Source organism: Oncorhynchus gorbuscha, linkage group LG20 (assembly GCF_021184085.1).
Source record: "Oncorhynchus gorbuscha isolate QuinsamMale2020 ecotype Even-year linkage group LG20, OgorEven_v1.0, whole genome shotgun sequence".
In the NCBI taxonomy this organism is placed as follows: Eukaryota; Metazoa; Chordata; class Actinopteri; order Salmoniformes; family Salmonidae; genus Oncorhynchus; species Oncorhynchus gorbuscha.
The window spans coordinates 40180189-40200689 of NC_060192.1; the positions used below are offsets into that span (position 1 = coordinate 40180189).

The 20501-nt window shown below is 42.1% G+C and overlaps 1 protein-coding gene across 2 annotated transcripts in view; it reads left to right on the forward strand.

Annotated features, from left to right (window-relative positions):
* LOC124007011 (glutamate receptor ionotropic, kainate 1-like) overlaps window positions 1-16007 on the forward strand; it is a 116181-nt gene extending 100174 nt beyond the window's left edge. Inside the window, exons 16-19 of one of the 2 annotated variants that reach the window (XM_046317246.1) lie at window positions 5022-5247; window positions 6070-6320; window positions 9240-9438; window positions 14138-14275. In XM_046317246.1, the coding sequence (XP_046173202.1) occupies window positions 5022-5247; window positions 6070-6320; window positions 9240-9374 (612 nt within the window). In that variant the 3' untranslated portion in view covers window positions 9375-9438; window positions 14138-14275. Of the gene's footprint in view, window positions 1-5021; window positions 5248-6069; window positions 6321-9239; window positions 9439-14137 lie in introns of both variants that reach the window. The other variant, XM_046317245.1, reaches the window with a different exon arrangement.
* The last annotated feature ends 4494 nt before the right edge of the window (window positions 16008-20501 follow it).

The window sequence follows — 20501 nt, forward strand, 5'->3', positions numbered from 1 at the left end:
ACCTCAACCCAACCCTGCTGTGTTCTCTCTGCATCTCTCTGTAGTTTCTACCTCAACCCAACCCTGCTGTTCTCTCTGCATCTCTCTGTAGTTTCTACCTCAACCCAACCCTGCTGTGTTCTCTCTGCATCTCTCTGTAGTTTCTACCTCAACCCAACCCTACTGTGTTCTCTTATTCAATACCTCATCTGTCCCGCACAGATGAGGTTTCCCAAGTTAAAAATAAATTAAAAATAAGTTAAAAAATAAATATATATATATATTATAATATAGTTTGAATGACCAAAACATCACCCGTAATATTTGTACGCTATTAAAATGCTCATCATTTCCTCTCATCTCTCTTTAACTATCGGGGAGAACAGGCTGAGTGGGCGGGGAGTTTATATTCATGAACTCGTTTTGACTGACAGCTTCTTCTTCTTTTTTTATCCTTGTGGTGGTTGCCAGGTAACAAGGTAAACAATGAGTCACATTCTGAGTCTCAACCCATTTATTTTTCTCTGACAAATGCTCTCATGGTCAACAGAGCTAATCATGGACTGTTGTCTACTATCAGACAAACAGCAGAAATGCGCCATTTAAATTATATTGTTTTGTAACTAATTGTAGCTAATTACAGAATACACTTCTTCATCAAAATGAGTAAAGCCTGAGTCACCTGAGAAGGTTAGCCATAAGGGAATGTACAAGTATACGATACTGTGTACTGGAATAAATCTAAGTGTTTGTGACCCACGGAGATGGGACTAGTAGCTTTATAATCAAACATACGTACCGTCATTGTTTATACTTTGGTCACCTTACTTTGTGAACTGGTTTCATGCAAATATCATCCAATTTGATGAAAAAGCTGATTTTTCACCGTTTCGGGACCTTTGACCTATTCCTCGATGTTCTGTTATCTTCACACCTCATCCATTATAGTTATTTTCATTTGTATTTTATTTAACCTTTATTTAACTTGGCAAGTCAGTTAAGAACAAATTCTTACCTACATTGACGGCCGACCAGGGAACAGTGGGTTAACTGCCTCGTTCAGGGGAACAGTGAGTTAACTGCCTTGTTCAGGGGCACAGTGGGTTAACTGCCTCGTTCAGGGGAACAGTGGGTTAACTGCCTCGTTCAGGGGCACAGTGGGTTAACTGCCTCGTTCAGGGGAACAGTGGGTTAACTGCCTCGTTCAGGGGAACAGTGGGTTAACTGCCTCATTCAGGGGAACAGTGGGTTAACTGCCTCGTTCAGGGGAACAGTGGGTTAACTGCCTCGTTCAGGGGAACAGTGGGTTAACTGCCTCGTTCAGGGGAACAGTGGGTTAACTGTCTCGTTCAGGGGAACAGTGGGTTAACTGCCTCGTTCAGGGGAAACAGTGGGTTAACTGCCTTGTTCAGGGGGCTGAACGACAGATTTTTTACCTTTGTCAGCTCGGGGAATCGATCTAGCAACATTCGATCTAGCAACCTTATTCCGGTATACAGTGAGTATACCAAACATTAAGAACACCATCCTAATATTGAGCACCCCTCATACACCCCACCCCACCCCACCACCCCCTTTAGCCCTCAGAACAGCCTCCATTCGTCGGGGACATGGACTCTACAAGGTGTCCAAAGCGTTCCACAGGGATGCTGGCCCATGTTGACTGCAATGCTTCCCACAGTTGTGACAAGTTGGTTGGATGTCCTTTGGGTGATGGACCATCCTGTTGCTTTCCTTATTGTTACATAAAAACAACAACATACACTGAGTCTCCAAAACATTACAGACACACTGACTAATATTGAGTGGTGCTTTTTGCCTTCAGAAGAGACTCAATTCATCAGGGCATGGACTCTCAACAGAAAGCATTCCACAGGGATGCTGGCCCATGTTGACTCCAATGCTTCCCACAGTTGTGTCAAGATGGCTGGATGTCCTTGGGGTGGTGGACCGGTCTCGATTCACAGAGGAAACTGTTGAGTGTGAAAAAACCCAGCGGAGTTGCAGTTCTTGACACAAACCGGTGCGCCTGGTACCTTCTACCAAACCCTGCTCAAAGGCACCGTTCACCCTCTGAATGGCACAGATACACAGATACACAATCCATGTCTCAATTGTCTCAATAATTAAAACTCCTTCTTTAACCTGTCTGTCTCCTCCCCTTCATCTACACTGATTTGATATGAAGTGGATTTAACAAGTGACATCAATAAGGGATCATATCTTTCACCTGGATTCACCTGGTCAGTGTGTGTCATGGAAAGAGCAGCTGTTCTTAATGTTTTGTATACTCTGTATAGCAAGACCCATAAAAACATTGTGCTTAGCATTGTGTGCGTCATTGTACTGTACAGTGTGTGTGTGTGTGTGTGTGTGTGTGTGTGTGTGTGTGTGTGTGTGTGTGTGTGTGTGTGTGTGTGTGTGTGTGTGTGTGTGTGTGTGTGTGTGTGTGTGTGTGTGTGTGTGTGTGTGTGTGTGTGTGTGCGTGTGTGTGTGCGTGCGTGTGAGTGTGAGTGTTAGATAACGTGTGAGGCTCCTCCAACCCTCCACCCCGTGGCGGTGTGTGGCCCAGCAGGGTTGATCCGGGTGGGGCTTTATCCCTCAGATTGCAGCGTCTGATTGGATGGGAGGGATTGTGGAGGGGCACAACAAATTGAAACAGCGGGAGATTTAGCACACAGCTGTCCTGTTTCCTTTCACTGGGAGGGACACACACACACAGATATAGACACAGGACATACACACACAGAGAGAGGGAAGGACATACACAGACACAATCAACAGGACCTCAGCCACCCTGGGACTCACAGAGAGAGGGAGTTACTATCAGACACAATCAACAGGACCTCAGCCACCCTGGCTGGTTCTGACACAAGAACTTCACAGTGTTTATTTATCAGGTCACAATGCATAGTAATAATTGTTCAAAAGTTTGGGGTCACTTAGAAATGTCCTTGTTTTGGAAGAAAAACAGAGGGTGACCTCAGCCACCCTGGTTCTGACACAAGAACTTCACAGTGTTTATTTATCAGGTCACAATGCATAGTAATAATTGGGACTCACAGAGAGAGGGAGTTACTATCAGACACAATCAACAGGACCTCAGCCACCCTGGCTGGTTCTGACACAAGAACTTCACAGTGTTTATTTATCAGGTCACAATGCATAGTAATAATTGGGACTCACAGTGTTTATTTATCAGGTCACAATGCATAGTAATCTGGGACTCACAGAGAGAGGGAGTTACTATCAGACACAATCAACAGGACCTCAGCCACCCTGGCTGGTTCTGACACAAGAACTTCACAGTGTTTATTTATCAGGTCACAATGCATAGTAATAACTGGGACTCACAGAGAGAGGGAGTTACTATCAGACACAATCAACAGGACCTCAGCCACCCTGGCTGGTTCTGACACAAGAACTTCACAGTGTTTATTTATCAGGTCACAATGCATAGTAATAACTGGGACTCACAGAGAGAGGGAGTTACTATCAGACACAATCAACAGGACCTCAGCCACCCTGGCTGGTTCTGACACAAGAACTTCACAGTGTTTATTTATCAGGTCACAATGCATAGTAATAACTGGGACTCACAGAGAGAGGGAGTTACTATCAGACACAATCAACAGGACCTCAGCCACCCTGGTTCTGACACAAGAACTTCACAGTGTTTATTTATCAGGTCACTATGAAGTAAAGTAATGAAAGTAATAATTGTTTTATACACAGTGTATACGCTCACACTACCGTTTAAAAGTCACTTAGAAATGTCCTTGTTTTTATTTTTGAAATAAAAGTTTTTTAGAAAAATGTGTCCCACTAAAATAACATCAAATTGATCCGAAATACAGCGTAGACATTGTTAATGTTGTAAATGACTATTGTAGCTGGAAACGGCAGATTTTTAATGGAATAATTACATAATGCAGTATCTACAGTTTACAATTGGCTCATTCATCTCCCCCCCCCTCCTCTCCCCTGTAACTATTCCCCTGGTCGTTGCTGTAAATGAGAACGTGTTCTCAGTTAACTTACCTGGTAAAATAACGGATCAATAAAATAATATCTACATAGGCGTACAGAGGCCCGTTATCAGCAACCATCACTCCTGTGTTTCAATGGCACGTTGTGCTAGCTAATCTAAGTTTATCATTTTAAAAGGCTAATTGATCATTAGAAAACCCTTTTGCATTCATGTTAGCACAGCTGAAAACTGATGTTCTGATTAAAGCAATAAAACTGGCCTTATTTAGACTAGTTGAGTATCTGGTGCAACAGCATTTGTGAGTTCGATTATAGGCTTAAAATGGTTGCTGATATATGCCATTTGGCCTCTGTCGAACCACTACCCTGGCGTTACAAGCGCCATGCTCTACCAACTGAGCTACAGAAGGACTTGGCCTCTGTACTCCTATGTAGATATTCCATTAAAAAATCTGCCGTTTCCAGCTACAATAGTCATTTACAACATTATTATATTATTAACAATGTCTACACTGTATTTCTGATCAATTTGATGTTATTTTAATGGACAAAAAAAATGTTTTTCTTCCAAAACAAGGATATTTCTAAGTGACCCCAAACTTTTGAACGGCAATGTATTAGAATACCTTTTTTGTTGTCCAACAGACATCTAAGATATCCACCAATGGGAAGATGCCTTGTTGTGGTTGTCCATTAGAAATCTAAGATCTCCACCAATGAGAAGAGGCCTTGTTGTTGTTGTCCATTTAGAAATCTAAGATCTCCACCAATGAGAAGATGCCTTGTTGTTGTTGTCCATTTAGAAATCTAAGATCTCCACCAATGAGAAGATGAGTTGTCCATTTGAAATCTGATCTCCACCAATGAGAAGATGCCTTGTTGTTGTCCATTTAGAAATCTAAGATCTCCACCAATGAGAAGAGGCCTTGTTGTTGTTGTCCATTTAGAAATCTAAGATCTCCACCAATGAGAAGATGCCTTGTTGTTGTTGTCCATTTAGAAATCTAAGATCTCCACCAATGAGAAGAGGCCTTGTTGTTGTTGTCCATTAGAAATCTAAGATCTCCACCTATGAGAAGATGTGGGCGTTTATGAGCAGCAGGAAGAACACAGCTCTGGTGAAAAACAACAGAGAGGGGATCACCAGGGTGCTGACCACAGACTACGCTATGTTGATGGAGTCCACCAGCATAGAGTACATCAGTCAGAGGAACTGTAACCTCACGCAGATAGGAGGACTCATAGACTCCAAGGGCTACGGAGTGGGAACACCAATAGGTAAGAGTCTTCTTCTACTTCTTCTTGTTCTTGTTCTTCTACTTCTTCTTCTTGTTCTACTTCTTCTTCTACTTCTTCTACTTCTACTTCTTCTTGTTCTATTTCTTCTACTTCTTCTTCTTGTTCTACTTCTTTCTTCTTCTTCTTGTTCTTCTTGTTCTTTTTCTACTTCTTCTTCTTGTTCTACTTCTTCTTGTTCTTGTTCTACTTCTTCTTCTACTTCTTCTTCTACTTCTTCTACTTCTTCTTCTTGTTCTTCTTCTTCTACTTCTTCTTCTTGTTCTACTTCTTCTACTTCTTCTACTTCTTCTTCTTCTACTTCTTCTACTTCTTCTTGTTCTACTTCTTCTTCTACTTCTTCTACTTCTTCTACTTCTTCTTCTTCTACTTCTTCTTCTACTTCTTCTTGTTCTTGTTCTTGTTCTTCTTGTTCTTGTTCTTGTTCTTGTTCTTCTACTTCTTCTTCTTGTTCTACTTCTTCTTCTACTTCTTCTTCTTGTTCTTCTTGTTCTTCTTCTACTTCTTGTTCTTCTTCTTCTTGTTCTTCTTCTACTTCTTGTTCTTGTTCTTGTTCTTCTTGTTCTTCTTCTTTTTCTTCTTGTTCTACTTCTTCTTCTACTACTTCTTCTTCTTCTTCTTGTTCTACTTCTTCTTCTACTTCTTCTTCTTGTTCTTGTTCTTTTTCTTCTTCTTGTTCTTCCATATGTAGAACTGAAGAAGAAGAAAAATGTCTGTGTTTGAAGACTGCAATCTTGTGTAGAATAATAGAGGGCCTTATCTCCTCCTTTCAACTTCCTTCTCTCTTCTCCTGTCATACCCCAGGCTCCCCTTACAGAGACAAGGTGACCATCGCCATCCTGCAGCTCCAGGAAGAAGGGAAGCTTCACATGATGAAGGAGAAGTGGTGGAGAGGGAACGGTTGTCCTGAGGAGGACAACAAAGAAGCCAGCGCGTTGGGAGTGGAGAACATCGGTGGCATCTTTATCGTCCTGGCGGCTGGACTCGTCCTGTCTGTCTTCGTAGCCATCGGAGAGTTCATCTACAAGGCCAGGAAGAACTCTGACATAGAGGAGGTGAGTGAAGAGGAACTATTTCTCTGCTGACTGAGTTATGGATCTGGAGGAGAGAGGAACGCCTCCAACTGGACTGGATGTGTTACTGCAGCATGCAGAGGAGGTGGAGGGGAGGAGAAGTGCTTTGGGTTCTATAGATATCAGATACATGAACAACTGTTATTGTTGCAGGTATGTTTTCTCAACAGGTAACATTATTGAATATAAGGAGGAGCGTTGCTTTTAACGTCAACCATGATAGACACGGGTATTACAGCATCAACACAAACATAGTTATTAAGTAATCAAGACTTTGTTTTCAGTTACGAATTTGGCTAACTTCATCTTATATGGCACCCTATTCCCTATGGCACCCTATTCTAAAGTAGTGCACGATATAGGGAATAGGGTCCCATAGGGACTGTGCATGTCTAATTTTCTAATTTCCCCTTTTTGTTATTTCTGTTTGTTTTCCATCTCTATTTCTGTCATGCCTGTCCCCCATCCTCCCCACCTAACCCTAACCCACCTATAACCCATCATGCCTGTCCCGCATCCGCCCCACCTAACCCTAACCCACCTATAACCCATCATGCCTGCCCTAACCCACCTATAACCCATCATGCTTGCCCTAACCCACCTATAACCAATCATGCTTGCCCTAACCCACCTATAACCCATCATGCTTGCCCTAACCCACCTATAACCAATCATGCTTGCCCTAACCCACCTATAACCCATCATGCTTGCCCTAACCCACCTATAACCAATCATGCTTGCCCTAACCCACCTAAAACCCATCATGCTTGCCCTAACCCATCTATAACCCATCATGCTTGCCCAAACCCACCTAAAACCCATCATGCTTGCCCTAACCCACCTAAAACCCATCATGCCTGCCCTAACCCACCTATAACCCATCATGCTTGCCCTAACCAACTTATAACCCATCATGCTTGCCCAAACCCTAACCCACCTATAACCCATCATGCTTGCCCTAACCCACCTAAAACCCATCATGCTTGCCCTAACTCACCTATAACCCATCATGCTTGCCCTAACCCTAACCCACCTATAACCCATCATGCTTGCCCTAACACTAACCCACCTATAACCCATCATGCTTGCCCTAACACTAACCCACCTATAACCCATCATGCTTGCCCTAACCCTAACCCACCTATAACCCATCATGCTTGCCCTAACCCACCTATAACCCATCATGCTTGCCCTAACCCACCTATAACCCATCATGCTTGCCCTAACCCTAACCCACCTATAACCCATCATGCCTGCCCTAACCCTAACCCACCTATAACCCATCATGCTTGCCCTAACCCACCTATAACCCATCATGCTTGCCCTAACCCTAACCCACCTATAACCCATCATGCTTGCCCTAACCCTAACCCACCTATAACCCATCATGCTTGCCCTAACCCTAACCCACCTATAACCCATCATGCTTGCCCTAACCCACCTATAACCCATCATGCTTGCCCTAACCCTAACCCACCTATAACCCATCATGCCTGCCCTAACCCACCTATAACCCATCATGCTTGCCCTAACCCTAACCCACCTATAACCCATCATGCCTGCCCTAACCCACCTATAACCCATCATGCCTGCCCTAACCCACCTAAAACCCATCATGCCTGCCCTAACCCACCTATAACCCATCATGCTTGCCCTAACCCTAACCCACCTATAACCCATCATGCTTGCCCTAACCCTAACCCACCTATAACCCATCATGCTTTCCCTAACCCTAACCCACCTATAACCCATCATGCTTGCCCTAACCCTAACCCACCTATAACCCATCATGCTTGCCCTAACCCTAACCCACCTATAACCCATCATGCTTGCCCTAACCCACCTATAACCCATCATGCTTGCCCTAACCCACCTATAACCCATCATGCTTGCCCTAACCCTAACCCACCTATAACCCATCATGCTTGCCCTAACCCTAACCCACCTATAACCCATCATGCTTGCCCTAACCCTAACCCACCTATAACCCATCATGCCTGCCCTAACCCTAACCCACCTATAACCCATCATGCTTGCCCTAACCCACCTATAACCCATCATGCTTGCCCTAACCCACCTATAACCCATCATGCTTGCCCTAACCCTAACCCACCTATAACCCATCATGCTTGCCCTAACCCACCTAAAACCCATCATGCTTGCCCTAACCCTAACCAACCTATAACCCATCATGCTTGCCCTAACCCTAACCCACCTATAACCCATCATGCTTGCCCTAACCCTAACCCACCTATAACCCATCATGCTTGCCCTAACCCTAACCCACCTATAACCCATCATGCTTGCCCTAACCCTAACCCACCTATAACCCATCATGCTTGCCCTAACCTTAACCCACCTATAACCCATCATGCTTGCCCTAACCCACCTATAACCCATCATGCTTGCCCTAACCCTAACCCACCTATAACCCATCATGCTTGCCCTAACCCTAACCCACCTATAACCCATCATGCTTGCCCTAACCCTAACCCACCTATAACCCATCATGCTTGCCCTAACCCTAACCCACCTATAACCCATCATGCTTGCCCTAACCCTAACCCACCTATAACCCATCATGCTTGCCCTAACCCTAACCCACCTATAACCCATCATGCTTGCCCTAACCCTAACCCACCTATAACCCATAATGCTTGCCCTAACCCTAACCCACCTATAACCCATCATGCTTGCCCTAACCCTAACCCACCTATAACCCATCATGCTTGCCCTAACCCTAACCCACCTATAACCCATCATGCTTGCCCTAACCCACCTATAACCCATCATGCTTGCCCTAACCCTAACCCACCTATAACCCATCATGCTTGCCCTAACCCTAACCCACCTATAACCCATCATGCTTGCCCTAACCCTAACCCACCTATAACCCATCAGGCCTTTTGTTTCTTCTACGGGGTTCAGTCCCGCCAGTTCCAGCGCCGTGACAGCGCCTCCTCCTCCTCTGCCACCTCTCTGTCCACTGACCTGGAGAGTGGTCGGCTGCTGGGGGACGATGATGACATAGAGTAGCCTCCCCAACCCCCCCAGCCCTGCCCAGGCTATAGCCTCCGCCACACACACGCTAGAAGTTTAGGTTTGTAACACACGTCCGTCCCACTGTCTGTCTGTTCGTGACCTACGACCTATAGGTCAAGTCCTGGTTTCTTAGTTCCCCTGTTTGAGTACTTCATCCGTTTACGCTCCCAACCCCCCCCCCCCCAGCTATTTCCTATAACCTTCAACCTCTTGTAACCTCTGACCTCAACCTCAGGTAGTCTCTGTCCTCTGACCTCATACTGCTTCTCCCAGAGTCCTGTAGTCGGGTTTCTCTCAGTCCCCTTTGTAAGTTCCTTAGCAACAACCCGTATTATTATTGTGTATTTCCATGCAGATTCTTTGTTTCTTATCAATTCGAGGGAGGGAGGGGTGTTTTCATTCAATCTTTAGACCTATAAATTAGTAATTAGTAAATTCTCCTGATAAATAAAATGCTATTTAATTACTTAAAAATCATACAATGGGATTTTCTGGCTTTTTGTTTTAGATTCCGTCTCTCACAGTTGAAGTGTACCTATGATTTAAAAAATGACAGACCTCTACATGCTTTGTAAGTAGGAAAACCTGCAAAATCGGCAGTGTATCAAATACTTGTTCTCCCCACTATATTGTATCAACTCAAATTTACATCAATTTAGGGCTTTAGACATTGTTTCAACTCAATGTATCTGTGGCTAGTAACATTTGACTGATCTCTAAAACGGTTAGCAATAACATGATAAGAAATAACCTGGTTATCAATAGCATAGTTAGCTGTTAGCAATAACCTGGTTATCAATAGCATAGTTAGCTGTTAGCAATAAACTGGTTATCAATAGCATAGTTAGCAGTTAGCACTAAACTGGTTATCAATAGCATAGTTAGCGGTTAGCAATAACCTGGTTATCAATAGCATAAGTAGCAGTTAGCAATAAACTGGTTATCAATAGCATAGTTAGCAGTTAGCAATAAACTGGTTATCAATAGCATAGTTAGCAGTTAGCAATAAACTGGTTATCACTAGCATAGTTAGCAGTTAGCAATAAACTGGTTATCAATAGCCTGGTTAGCGGTTAGCTATAACATGGTTATCAATAGCATCGTAAGCAATAACCTGGTTATCAATAGCATAGTTAGCAGTTAGCAATAACCTGGTTATCAATAGCGTAGTCAGCGGTTAGCAATAACATGGTTGCCAATAGCATAGTTAGCAGTTAGCAATGACATGGTAAGCAATACACTGGTTATCAATAGCATAGTTAGCAGTTAGCAATAACCTGGTTATCAATAGCATAGTTAACGGTTAGCAATAACATGGTTGTCAATAGCATAGTTAGCAGTTAGCAATAGCCTGGTTATCAATAGCATAGTTAGCGGTTAGCAATAACATGGTTGTCAATAGCATAGTTAGCGGTTAGCAATAACCTGGTTATCAATAGCACAGTTAGCCATTAGCAATGACATCGTAAGCAATACACTGGTTGTCAATAGCATAGTTAGCAGTTAGCAATGACATGGTAAGCTAGCAACAACATGATTACCAACTCTGGTACTGGTCCGATAGTTTTCTCCATCAGCTTTGTTGGTTCAGAACCATGGGTGAACAAAAGGGTTAGGGTCACCTAGTGTCAACTGGCTTTAAAAAAAATTTATATAAGAAAATTTGCAATAGTTTAGAAAACAACACTATCCAAATCAACAACAACAAAAACCTCCTACGTCCCATTTCACTTCTGTCCACAGGACAGAGCTACTTAGCCAGATCCATCCCTGTCATAGTCACAAAGGGCCTACATTCATGTTATCTAACCCAAACAAAGTTTGATGAAAACAACACAGAGTTGTGGGTATCCAAGAAAATAAATCAACTGTAAGTGACTCTGGATCAGAGTCAAATGACTCACTACTGTAAGTGACTCTGGATCAGAGAGTCTGTTAAATGACTCACGACTGTAAGTGACTCTGGATAAGAGAGTCTGTTAAATGAATAGGGAACCGTTTTCAGACACTAAGGGGTCTTCACTCCCCATTGGACAGAGCCACTCAGCCATAGTGGAGAGATCCAATCCCATCTCTTGCAGTATGTTAGACTCACATAGAGTCACATATGGTCCCAGGTCTCTCTTGATTTTTATCTCAACGAGACAACCTTGTTAAGCTGAGCTGTGTGTGGAGGTTAGGCTAACTACACACACACGCACACTGAGAACAGGCTAACTACACACACTGAGAACAGGCCAACTACACACACACACACACTGAGAACAGGCCAAGTACACCAGGGTGTATGATTATTACACTGTGTGACACAGTTGAAATATAATCACATAAGCTTAGTTTCTAAATTATTTTTTTAGTATGTGGCGCTAAATCAAATGTAATTGCATAAAAGTTGTGAAAAAAAAGATTTAAAGTTCAAGTTTAAAATGACGAGGCTGCCTCCTTATTCCTCCTCTAGGCAAGGTCAAATTAATTAAAACAACATACAGACGACAATATTATAATATGTAATATAGTACAGGCCCATAAATAACCTGTTCAGTCTAAACACTGTTTGCTATCATTTGATTGGTTGGATGGAGTTTAAAACCTCTTGATGCTACCCATCCCGGTTCCGGGAGCGTAATCATCACCTGAAACGAATTAGCATAACGCAGCGGACATAAATATCCCTAGAAAATATTCCTATTCATGAAAATCACAAATGAAATATATTGAGGCGCAGCTTAGCCTTTTGTTAATCACACTGTCATCTCATTTTTTCAAAATATGCTTTACAGCCAACGCTAGACAAGCATTTGTGTAAGTTTATAATAGCCTAGCATAGCATTATGCCTTGCTAGCAGCAGGCAACCTTGTCACGGAACTCAGATAAGCAAACAAATTAAATCGTTAACCTTTGATGAACTTCGGATGTTTTCACTCACGAGACTCCCAGGTAGATAGCCAAAGTTCATTTTTTCCCAAAATATTATTTTTGTAGGCGAAACAGCTCCGTTTGTTCTTCAAGTTTGGTTGAGAAATCGCCCGGAAATTGCGGTCACCACAACGCCAAATTGTTTTCCAAATTAGCTCCATAATATCGACAGAAACATGGCAAACGTGGTTTAGAATCCATCCTCAAGGTATTTTTCTAATATCTATTCGATAATATATCCGTCGGGACAATTCGTTTTTCTCTAGTACCGATTGGAGAAATGGCTACCTCTGTACTTTACGCAAGAATCTCTCTCGGAGCCACCATGTGACCACTTACACAATGTTCCCCCATACGGCTATTCTTCAACAGAAATGCGAAAAACTACGTCACAAAGCTGTAGACACCTCGGGGAATACGTAGAAAGCGTAAGCTCGTTGATGGTACTTTCACAGCCAAATAGGGAGTCATTGGAATGCAGCGCTTTCAAAACCTGGGGCACTTCCGGATTGGATTTTTCTCAGGCTTTCGCTTGCAACATCAGTTCTGTTATACTCACAGACAATATCTTTACAGTTTTGGAAACGTTAGAGTGTTTTCTATCGAAAGCTGTCAATTATATACATATTCAAGCATCTTTTCCTGACAAAATATCCCATTTAAAACGGGAACGTTTTTTTTCCAAAAATGAAAATACTGCCCCTAGAGTTCCCCACCCATAGATCTCCTGCTGGGTCTTCCTCCTCCTTTTCCTTCTCTTCCTCCTCCTCTTCCTCAGCCCCGTTAGCATTATGGTAAGTAAATATGGGTGGCTCATGCAACAGAGGGAATGGAGAGTGAGACAACCCTGTTTATACCGACAAGAGGCTTAAAGGGAACATTACTGCAGAGAGATATCATACTGAGAACTTCTGTCCACCATATCAGAGAAAAAGTTCAATCAAAATGAATGTGATTTTATATGCTGCGTCTCAATTGGCATCCTATTGCCTTCATAGGGAACTCCTGTTGACTAGGGGCCCATAGGGTTTGGGTCAAAAGAAGTGGACTGTAGTATATACGGAGGAGAGTGCTAATTGGGATACATCCATAGTCATGTAATATTTGAGTCAATTAATTTCCAAAGCCTCCAGCGTTTCTTTGTTAACAGTTTTTTACTAATTAACAAATATTTTATAATTAATTCGGCAGGTACTGTCCTATTGCCAGAAAAAAAGTAATTGGATTTTGTAAGGAAAATACTAGTTATATGATAGAATTTTTTTTTTTACTCACAATTACTGCCAATATCAATATTATAATTTGATTCGAACCCTAATTTACAACCCTGGAGTCGTGCTTTGATTAGTAACACTGATACAGCTCTCCGGAGCTATTGTTAGCCTTATTAGCCTTAGCCCAGATCCATGGGTTCATTGTTAGCCTCATTGCTAACGCTAGGACTTAGGGTAGCCCAATTCCTGAGCTTTATGAGTGACTCCAGGGCCATGGTTAGCCTTGTACAATTAGCCTAGCTACTCACTGTAACTACATGAGGATGTTGCCTATCGTAGCACTTGTGTTTCATTCAGATGTGTCTCTTTTATCACCCCAATATGTCTCAGCGCTACCATTAGCATAGCGTCTGTTAGCGACTCTATGCTAAAGCTGGTATGCTGAGTAGCCTAATTAGCATTAGCGGTGGCTAAATGTAGTTCTCTTGGTGGGCAGTGTGTCTCTTAATGCACTGTCATGACTAAGTGCTACCATTAGCCTAGCGTCTGTTAGAGACTATGCTAAAGCCGGTATACTGAGCTAATTAACATTAGCGGTGGCTAAATGTAATTCTCTTGGTGGGCAGTGTGTCTCTTTTAGCTCTGTCATGGAGGAGCTGGGCATCTCCCTGCGCTGTCACAAAACCATCAGGCGAAGGTCACGACCCCGGGGACGATCTGGATTGGCCAGCGTCCTCTGTCACCCCAAACGCATCCTGAGGAAAGAGACTATGGCGTAGGGACATCCCCGCCTATGCTTTAATGAACTGAGGAAAACTCTTGTTGTAACAGACTCCTATTGGACCCCTCCCAAGATCTGTTTGTTTGTATATATTGGACTGGATGTTGTTTGTTTCTCTCTCTTTTGTTTTTTTTTGTGTATATACATAAGAGCAAATAAGCATTGAGGATGTATTGTTCGTCAACCAGGAAATGAACTTTGAGGATGTATTGTTCGTCAACCAGGAAATGAACTTTGAGGATGTATTGTTCGTCAACCAGGAAATGAACTTTGAGGATGTATTGTTCGTCAACCAGGAAATGAACTTTGAGGATGTATTGTTCGTCAACCAGGAAATGAACTTTGAGGATGTATTGTTCGTCAACCAGGAAATGAACTTTGAGGATGTATTGTTCATCAACCAGGAAATGAACTTTGAGGATGTATTGTTCGTCAACCAGGAAATGAACTTTGAGGATGTATTGTTCGTCAACCAGGAAATGAACTTTGAGGATGTATTGTTCGTCAACCAGGAAGTAGGAATCTGACAGTTTGGAGTGGCGATACAGTGCTTGGGTGTTTTATACATTTTACAGTGCTTGACTGGTTTATACATTTTGTGAAAAAGTGTAAACAGCTCTTTTGCCTCAAAAGACCAGATCATTGAACTACTAGAGAAGAAACAAAGTCCTGAAAGAATGTTTCACTCTGGCTAAGGAGACTTCCAGACTGCATGGTGTCTTTGATGCAACACTTGTAAATGACAAAATGGGATGATCCAGGATGCTCTGTGAGATTGGACTCCTCTGCTACTGAGGATACTACTTTGGACCACTATTAACAAATCATTTTACGGCTCTGAGCCCGACTTCACCGGGCCCCTCCAAACAAGGTACTTTACCTCAGCACAAAGTGCAATCTCCTCTCAGTCTGGTCATGGGTTACTAAATTTCCCCTGGGGGCTAAACAAGACAGGCATACAGGTTCTCATTTCCGGGCCTTTGCCAACAATAGATCACGGATCGCTTTAGTCATCTCATCTTGACTACACTGTTGGCTTAAATTCTACTGTTCATCCATGAATTTGAAGTTCATTGACAATTTTGACAACTTCTGGGAGAGGTATCAGTTTTACCCGTGCGAGCAAGAGTTCTCAGCCATCATCAAGGAGGCTCTTGTAAAACATTGACTCATATACAGCCCAACCCTGGCCCAGGTTGTTCTTCCCATTCCCACTATTTCACAGCTTTATCATCGTACTACTACAGATAACCATATTCCCAAGGGGTATTGTGTGTATTAATGTTGTGGCCATAAAGTGAATGTAATCTGTAATCTGTTAGTTCTGTTACTGTTAGCCCAATTGGGAAGCCCACTGTGGTAAACTCGTCCTGTGCTATTATTATTTTAAATACCATAAATATGGACACCACCGCTGTTTTCAAATGGAATAGAGGGTTTGGACTGTTAAATATCAGGGTAGAAAAGTTTGATGTCAAAGATGGGACACGAGTCCGGATGTTTTGGTTCTCGCTTGGCTAAATGGCTCGATCTCGGATAAGGACATTGATACTGCAGATTACAGCAACTTCACCTTGACTTTGTTCACATTTTGTTCTGTTACAGCCTGAATTTAAATTTGATTAAATTTGAGACTTGTGGGGTCACTGGACTAATGTCAAGGTGGAATAATGTTTTTCAAAAATGTTTATTTATTAATTAAAAAATGAAAAGCTGAAATGTCTTGAGTCAATAAGTATTTAACCCTTTTGTTATGGCCTAAATAAGTTCAGGAGTAAAACATTCTACACAATATTAAAATAATTGACTGAGTGAAAAGAAGGAAGCCTGTACAGAAAATAAATATTCCAAAACATGCATCCTGTTTGTAACAAGGCACTAAAGTAGTACTGCAAAACATTTGGCAAAGCAATTCACGTTTTGTCCTGACTACAAAGTGTTATGTTTGGGGCAAATCCAATACAGCACTGTGATGAGTACCACTCTCAATATGTTCAAGCATAGTAGTGGCTGCATCATGTTATGGGTATTCTTGTAATCACTAAGGACTGGGGAGTTTTTCAGGGTAAAAAAAATAAATGGATGGGAGCTAAGCACAGACAAAATCCTAGAAGAAAACCTGGTTCAGTCTGCTTTCCACCAGACACTGGGAGATGAATTCACCTTTCAGCAGCACAATAACATAAAACACAAGGCCAAATCTACACTGGAGTTGCTTACCAAGAAGACACTGAATGTTCCTGAGTTAAATCTACATGAAAATCTATGGCAAGACCTAAAAATGGTTGCCTAGCAATGATCAACAACCAATTTGACAGAGCTTGAAGAATCTTCTAAATAATAAATGGGTAAAAGTTGCCCAATCCAGGTGTGGAAACTTCTCAGAGACTCAGCCAGAAAGACTCACAGCTGTCATAACTTCCAAATGTGCTTCTACATTGTTTTGACTCAAGAGTGTGAATACTTATATAAATTAGATATTTCTGTATTTCATTTTCCATAAATTTCACAAAACAGGTTTCACTTTTGTCATTATGGTGTATTGGGTGTAGAAACTTGCTTTATATTTTATCCATTTTGAATTCAGGTAACACAACAAAATGTGGAATAAGGCAAAGGGTATGAATACTTACTGACTGACGTTGTCACCCGAGAGTGGCTAATATTTAACATGATACAAATTGTAAAACAAAATGGAGAAAAAGCCCCGGGCATATAATCCAAACCCTGTAAAGCGCATACATCAATTTGCATACATCACTTTGCATACATCAATTTGCATACGTCAATTTGCATACATCAATTTGCATACATCAATTTGCATACACCAATTCGCATACATCACTTTGCATACATCGATTTGCATACAGAAATTTGCATACATCAATTTGCATACATCAATTTGCGTGCATCAATTCGCATACATCAATTCGCATACATCAATTTGGCAGGGTTTAGCCCTATAGAAATCTTTTACTTAGCTCTCCAAATTTAATCCATGCAAATTGGTGACCCACAAATGAAGAATTCTGAATAACGATATATTTTTAGTATTTATTTATATTTCTTACTGTGCAATACATTTCCTGTTGATATGACTTTCAGTTTGCTTCCCTTCGTCTTCAGGGATCAACAATTACTATGTGTATTTACAATCCCCTTCTCCATTCAACTGGGCCATTTCTATCACACACACAAAAAAAATGAAAGTAGATCCTTTTTTTCCACCTGTAACTGGTAGAGCGGCTTGATCTTATTCGCGGCTTCTTCACACGTTAAGGTGGTGTCATTATCTGGGTGTATTATATTATATCAGAATATGTTGTATTTGTAGACACACATTCATTTATTTGAGGTCCACCTTAAATAAATAGTGGGGTGAATACCATTGCTATTTGATTTGATTGTCATGCTTAAATTCAAGGTAAAAAATAAATGTGAGCTTTAGCACGAGTTGGAATCCGGGCCTTTAGTGCATTGACGCATGAAAAATTCCACTCCTTCCCTGGCCGAGGCAAGTTGTCAGACTTGTCTCAGATAATTACTGAGATAAATTAGATAAGTCATGTTTTTAAATCAGCATTTTATCTCTGCAGGCTTTTTATTTGAAATAAATGGCGGTTTAATTGACCCTGATCAGTCAATCGACTGTCTGCTCCTCTTCTAGCCTCTCCCCAGGGTCTGGAAAGAGGCCCATAGACTCCCCCTGGTACCCTCCCCAGGGTCTGGAAGGAGGCCCATAGACTCCCCCTGGTACCCTACCCAGGGTCTGGAAGGAGGCCCATAGACTCTCCCCTGGTACCCTCCCCAGGGTCTGGAAGGAGGCCCAAAGACTCCCCCTGCTACCCTCCCCAGGGTCTGGAAGGAGGCCCATAGACTCCCCCTGGTACCCTCCCCAGGGTCTGGAAGGAGGCCTATAGACTCTCCCTGGTACTATCCCCAGGGTCTGGAAGGAGGCCTATAGACTCCCCCTGGTACTATCCCCAGGGTCTGGAAGGAGGCCCATAGACTCCCCCTTCACAAAGGTGGTGACCCGTGTGACCTAAATAAGTATCGCCCCATTTACAAACTCTTTTGCCTAGTTAAAATCTTAGATTCCATGGTAAATACTCAACTAAGATCCTTTTTTTAACCAAGACATTTATTCTAAATGTACACCAGTAAGGTTTCAGACCAGTTCATAGCACCATCTCTGCTACTTCGTTGGTTTCGGACGATATTGTTAAATTGTATGGATAAGAGGACTAAACACTGTGTGGCCCTTTTTATTGACTTGTCTAAAGCCTTCGACACTGTGGATCACACATTACTCATTAAGAGGCTTTCATCAATTGGTCTGAACCAGGTTGCTGTAGTGTCGTTGGTTGGAATGTTATTTAAAGGACTGAACAGTGTGAATTTACTGATGTTATTGAATCAGGTTTTCTGTACAAAAAAAGGGTGTCCCACAGGGATCCATTCTTGGTCCAGTTCTTTTCACTATTTACATTAATAATAATTGTTTATCTGTAATAAATAATAACTTTCACCTGTATGCAGATGACACTGTGGTGTATGCTGTTGCCCCAACAGCTGAACAGACTCTGTCAGAGAATCAACCTGCCTTTATTGTCCTGCAGAAAGACTTTGTTGAATTGAAATCAGTACTTAATGCAGGTAAAAAACTAAGTTTGTTATTTTCCAAATCACATAAGGATGTATCTGATGATTTATTCATACATACTTTGGATGGTGCCCTCTTTGACCGTGTCCCCTCTTATAAATATCTGGGCATCTGGATTGACAAAAAAAAAAAAAAAAAATCTTTAAAAAAGCATATTGATGAGTTAGTTAAGAAATTAAGAACTAAAATAGTCTTCTTCTATCGGAACAAGACATGTCTTTTCATTAAAAAGCAGAAAACAAAATCATTCAGTCAGCATTCATTCTGGTTATTGACTATGGTGATGTCGCCTATATGACTCTATGGTGATGTCGTCTATATGACTCTATGGTGATGTCGTCTCTATGGTGATGTCGTCTATATGGTGATGTCGTCTATATGGTGATGTCGTCTATATGACTCTATGGTGATGTCGTCTATATGACTCTATGGTGATGTCGTCTATATGGTGATGTCGTCTATATGGTGATGTCGTCTATATGGTGATGTCGTCTATATGACTCTATGGTGATGTCGTCTATATGACTCTATGGTGATGTCGTCTATAAGACTCTATGGTGATGTCTATATGACTCTATGGTGATGTCGTCTATATGACTATAGTGATGTCGTCTATATGGTGATGTCGTCTATATGACTCTATGGTGATGTCGTCTATATGGTGATGTCGCCTATATGACTCTATGGTGATGTCGTCTATATGGTGATGTCGTCTATATGACTCTATGGTGATGTCGTCTATATGACTCTATGGTGATGTCGTCTATATGACTCTATGGTGATGTCGTCTATATGGTGATGTCGTCTATATGACTCTATGGTGATGTCATCTATATGACTCTATGGCGATGTCGTCTATATGACTCTATGGTGATGTCGTCTATGTGACTCTATGGTGATGTCGTCTATATGACTCTATGGTGATGTCGTCTATATGACTCTATGGCGATGTCGTCTATATGACTCTATGGTGATGTCGTCTATATGGTGATGTCGTCTATATGACTCTACGGTGATGTCGTCTATATGACTCTACGGTGATGTCGTCTATATGAATGCTGTATGAATGCTGTATGAATGCTGTATGAATGCTGCTGCCACTGTATTGAAGCCATTTGGACAACGCTTTATTATAATGCATTGCGCTTTAATACGAGTGATGTGTTCAGTACACGTCAATGCATTTTGTATCAGAAAGTAGACCTCCCTTGAAGTGTCGTAGATTGATGCATTGCACTCCTTTTTGGCTATAAAGAGCCTCTTGCACAGCCCTCCGCCATACCTTACCTCATTGTTATCCTTCAGACGTATACGTTACCAGACCCGGACTCAGGGATGGCTAACCCTGGAGATCCATTCAATCACCACCCAGTTAGGTAAATCTGCTTTTAGTTTTTTTCCACCTTGTGGGGGCGGCAGGTAGCCTAGTGGTTAGAGTGGAGGGACGGCAGGTAGCCTAGTGGTTAGAGTGTAGAGGCGGCAGGTAGCCTAGTGGTTAGAGTGGAGGGGCGGCAGGTAGCCTAGTGGTTAGAGTGGAGGGGCGGCA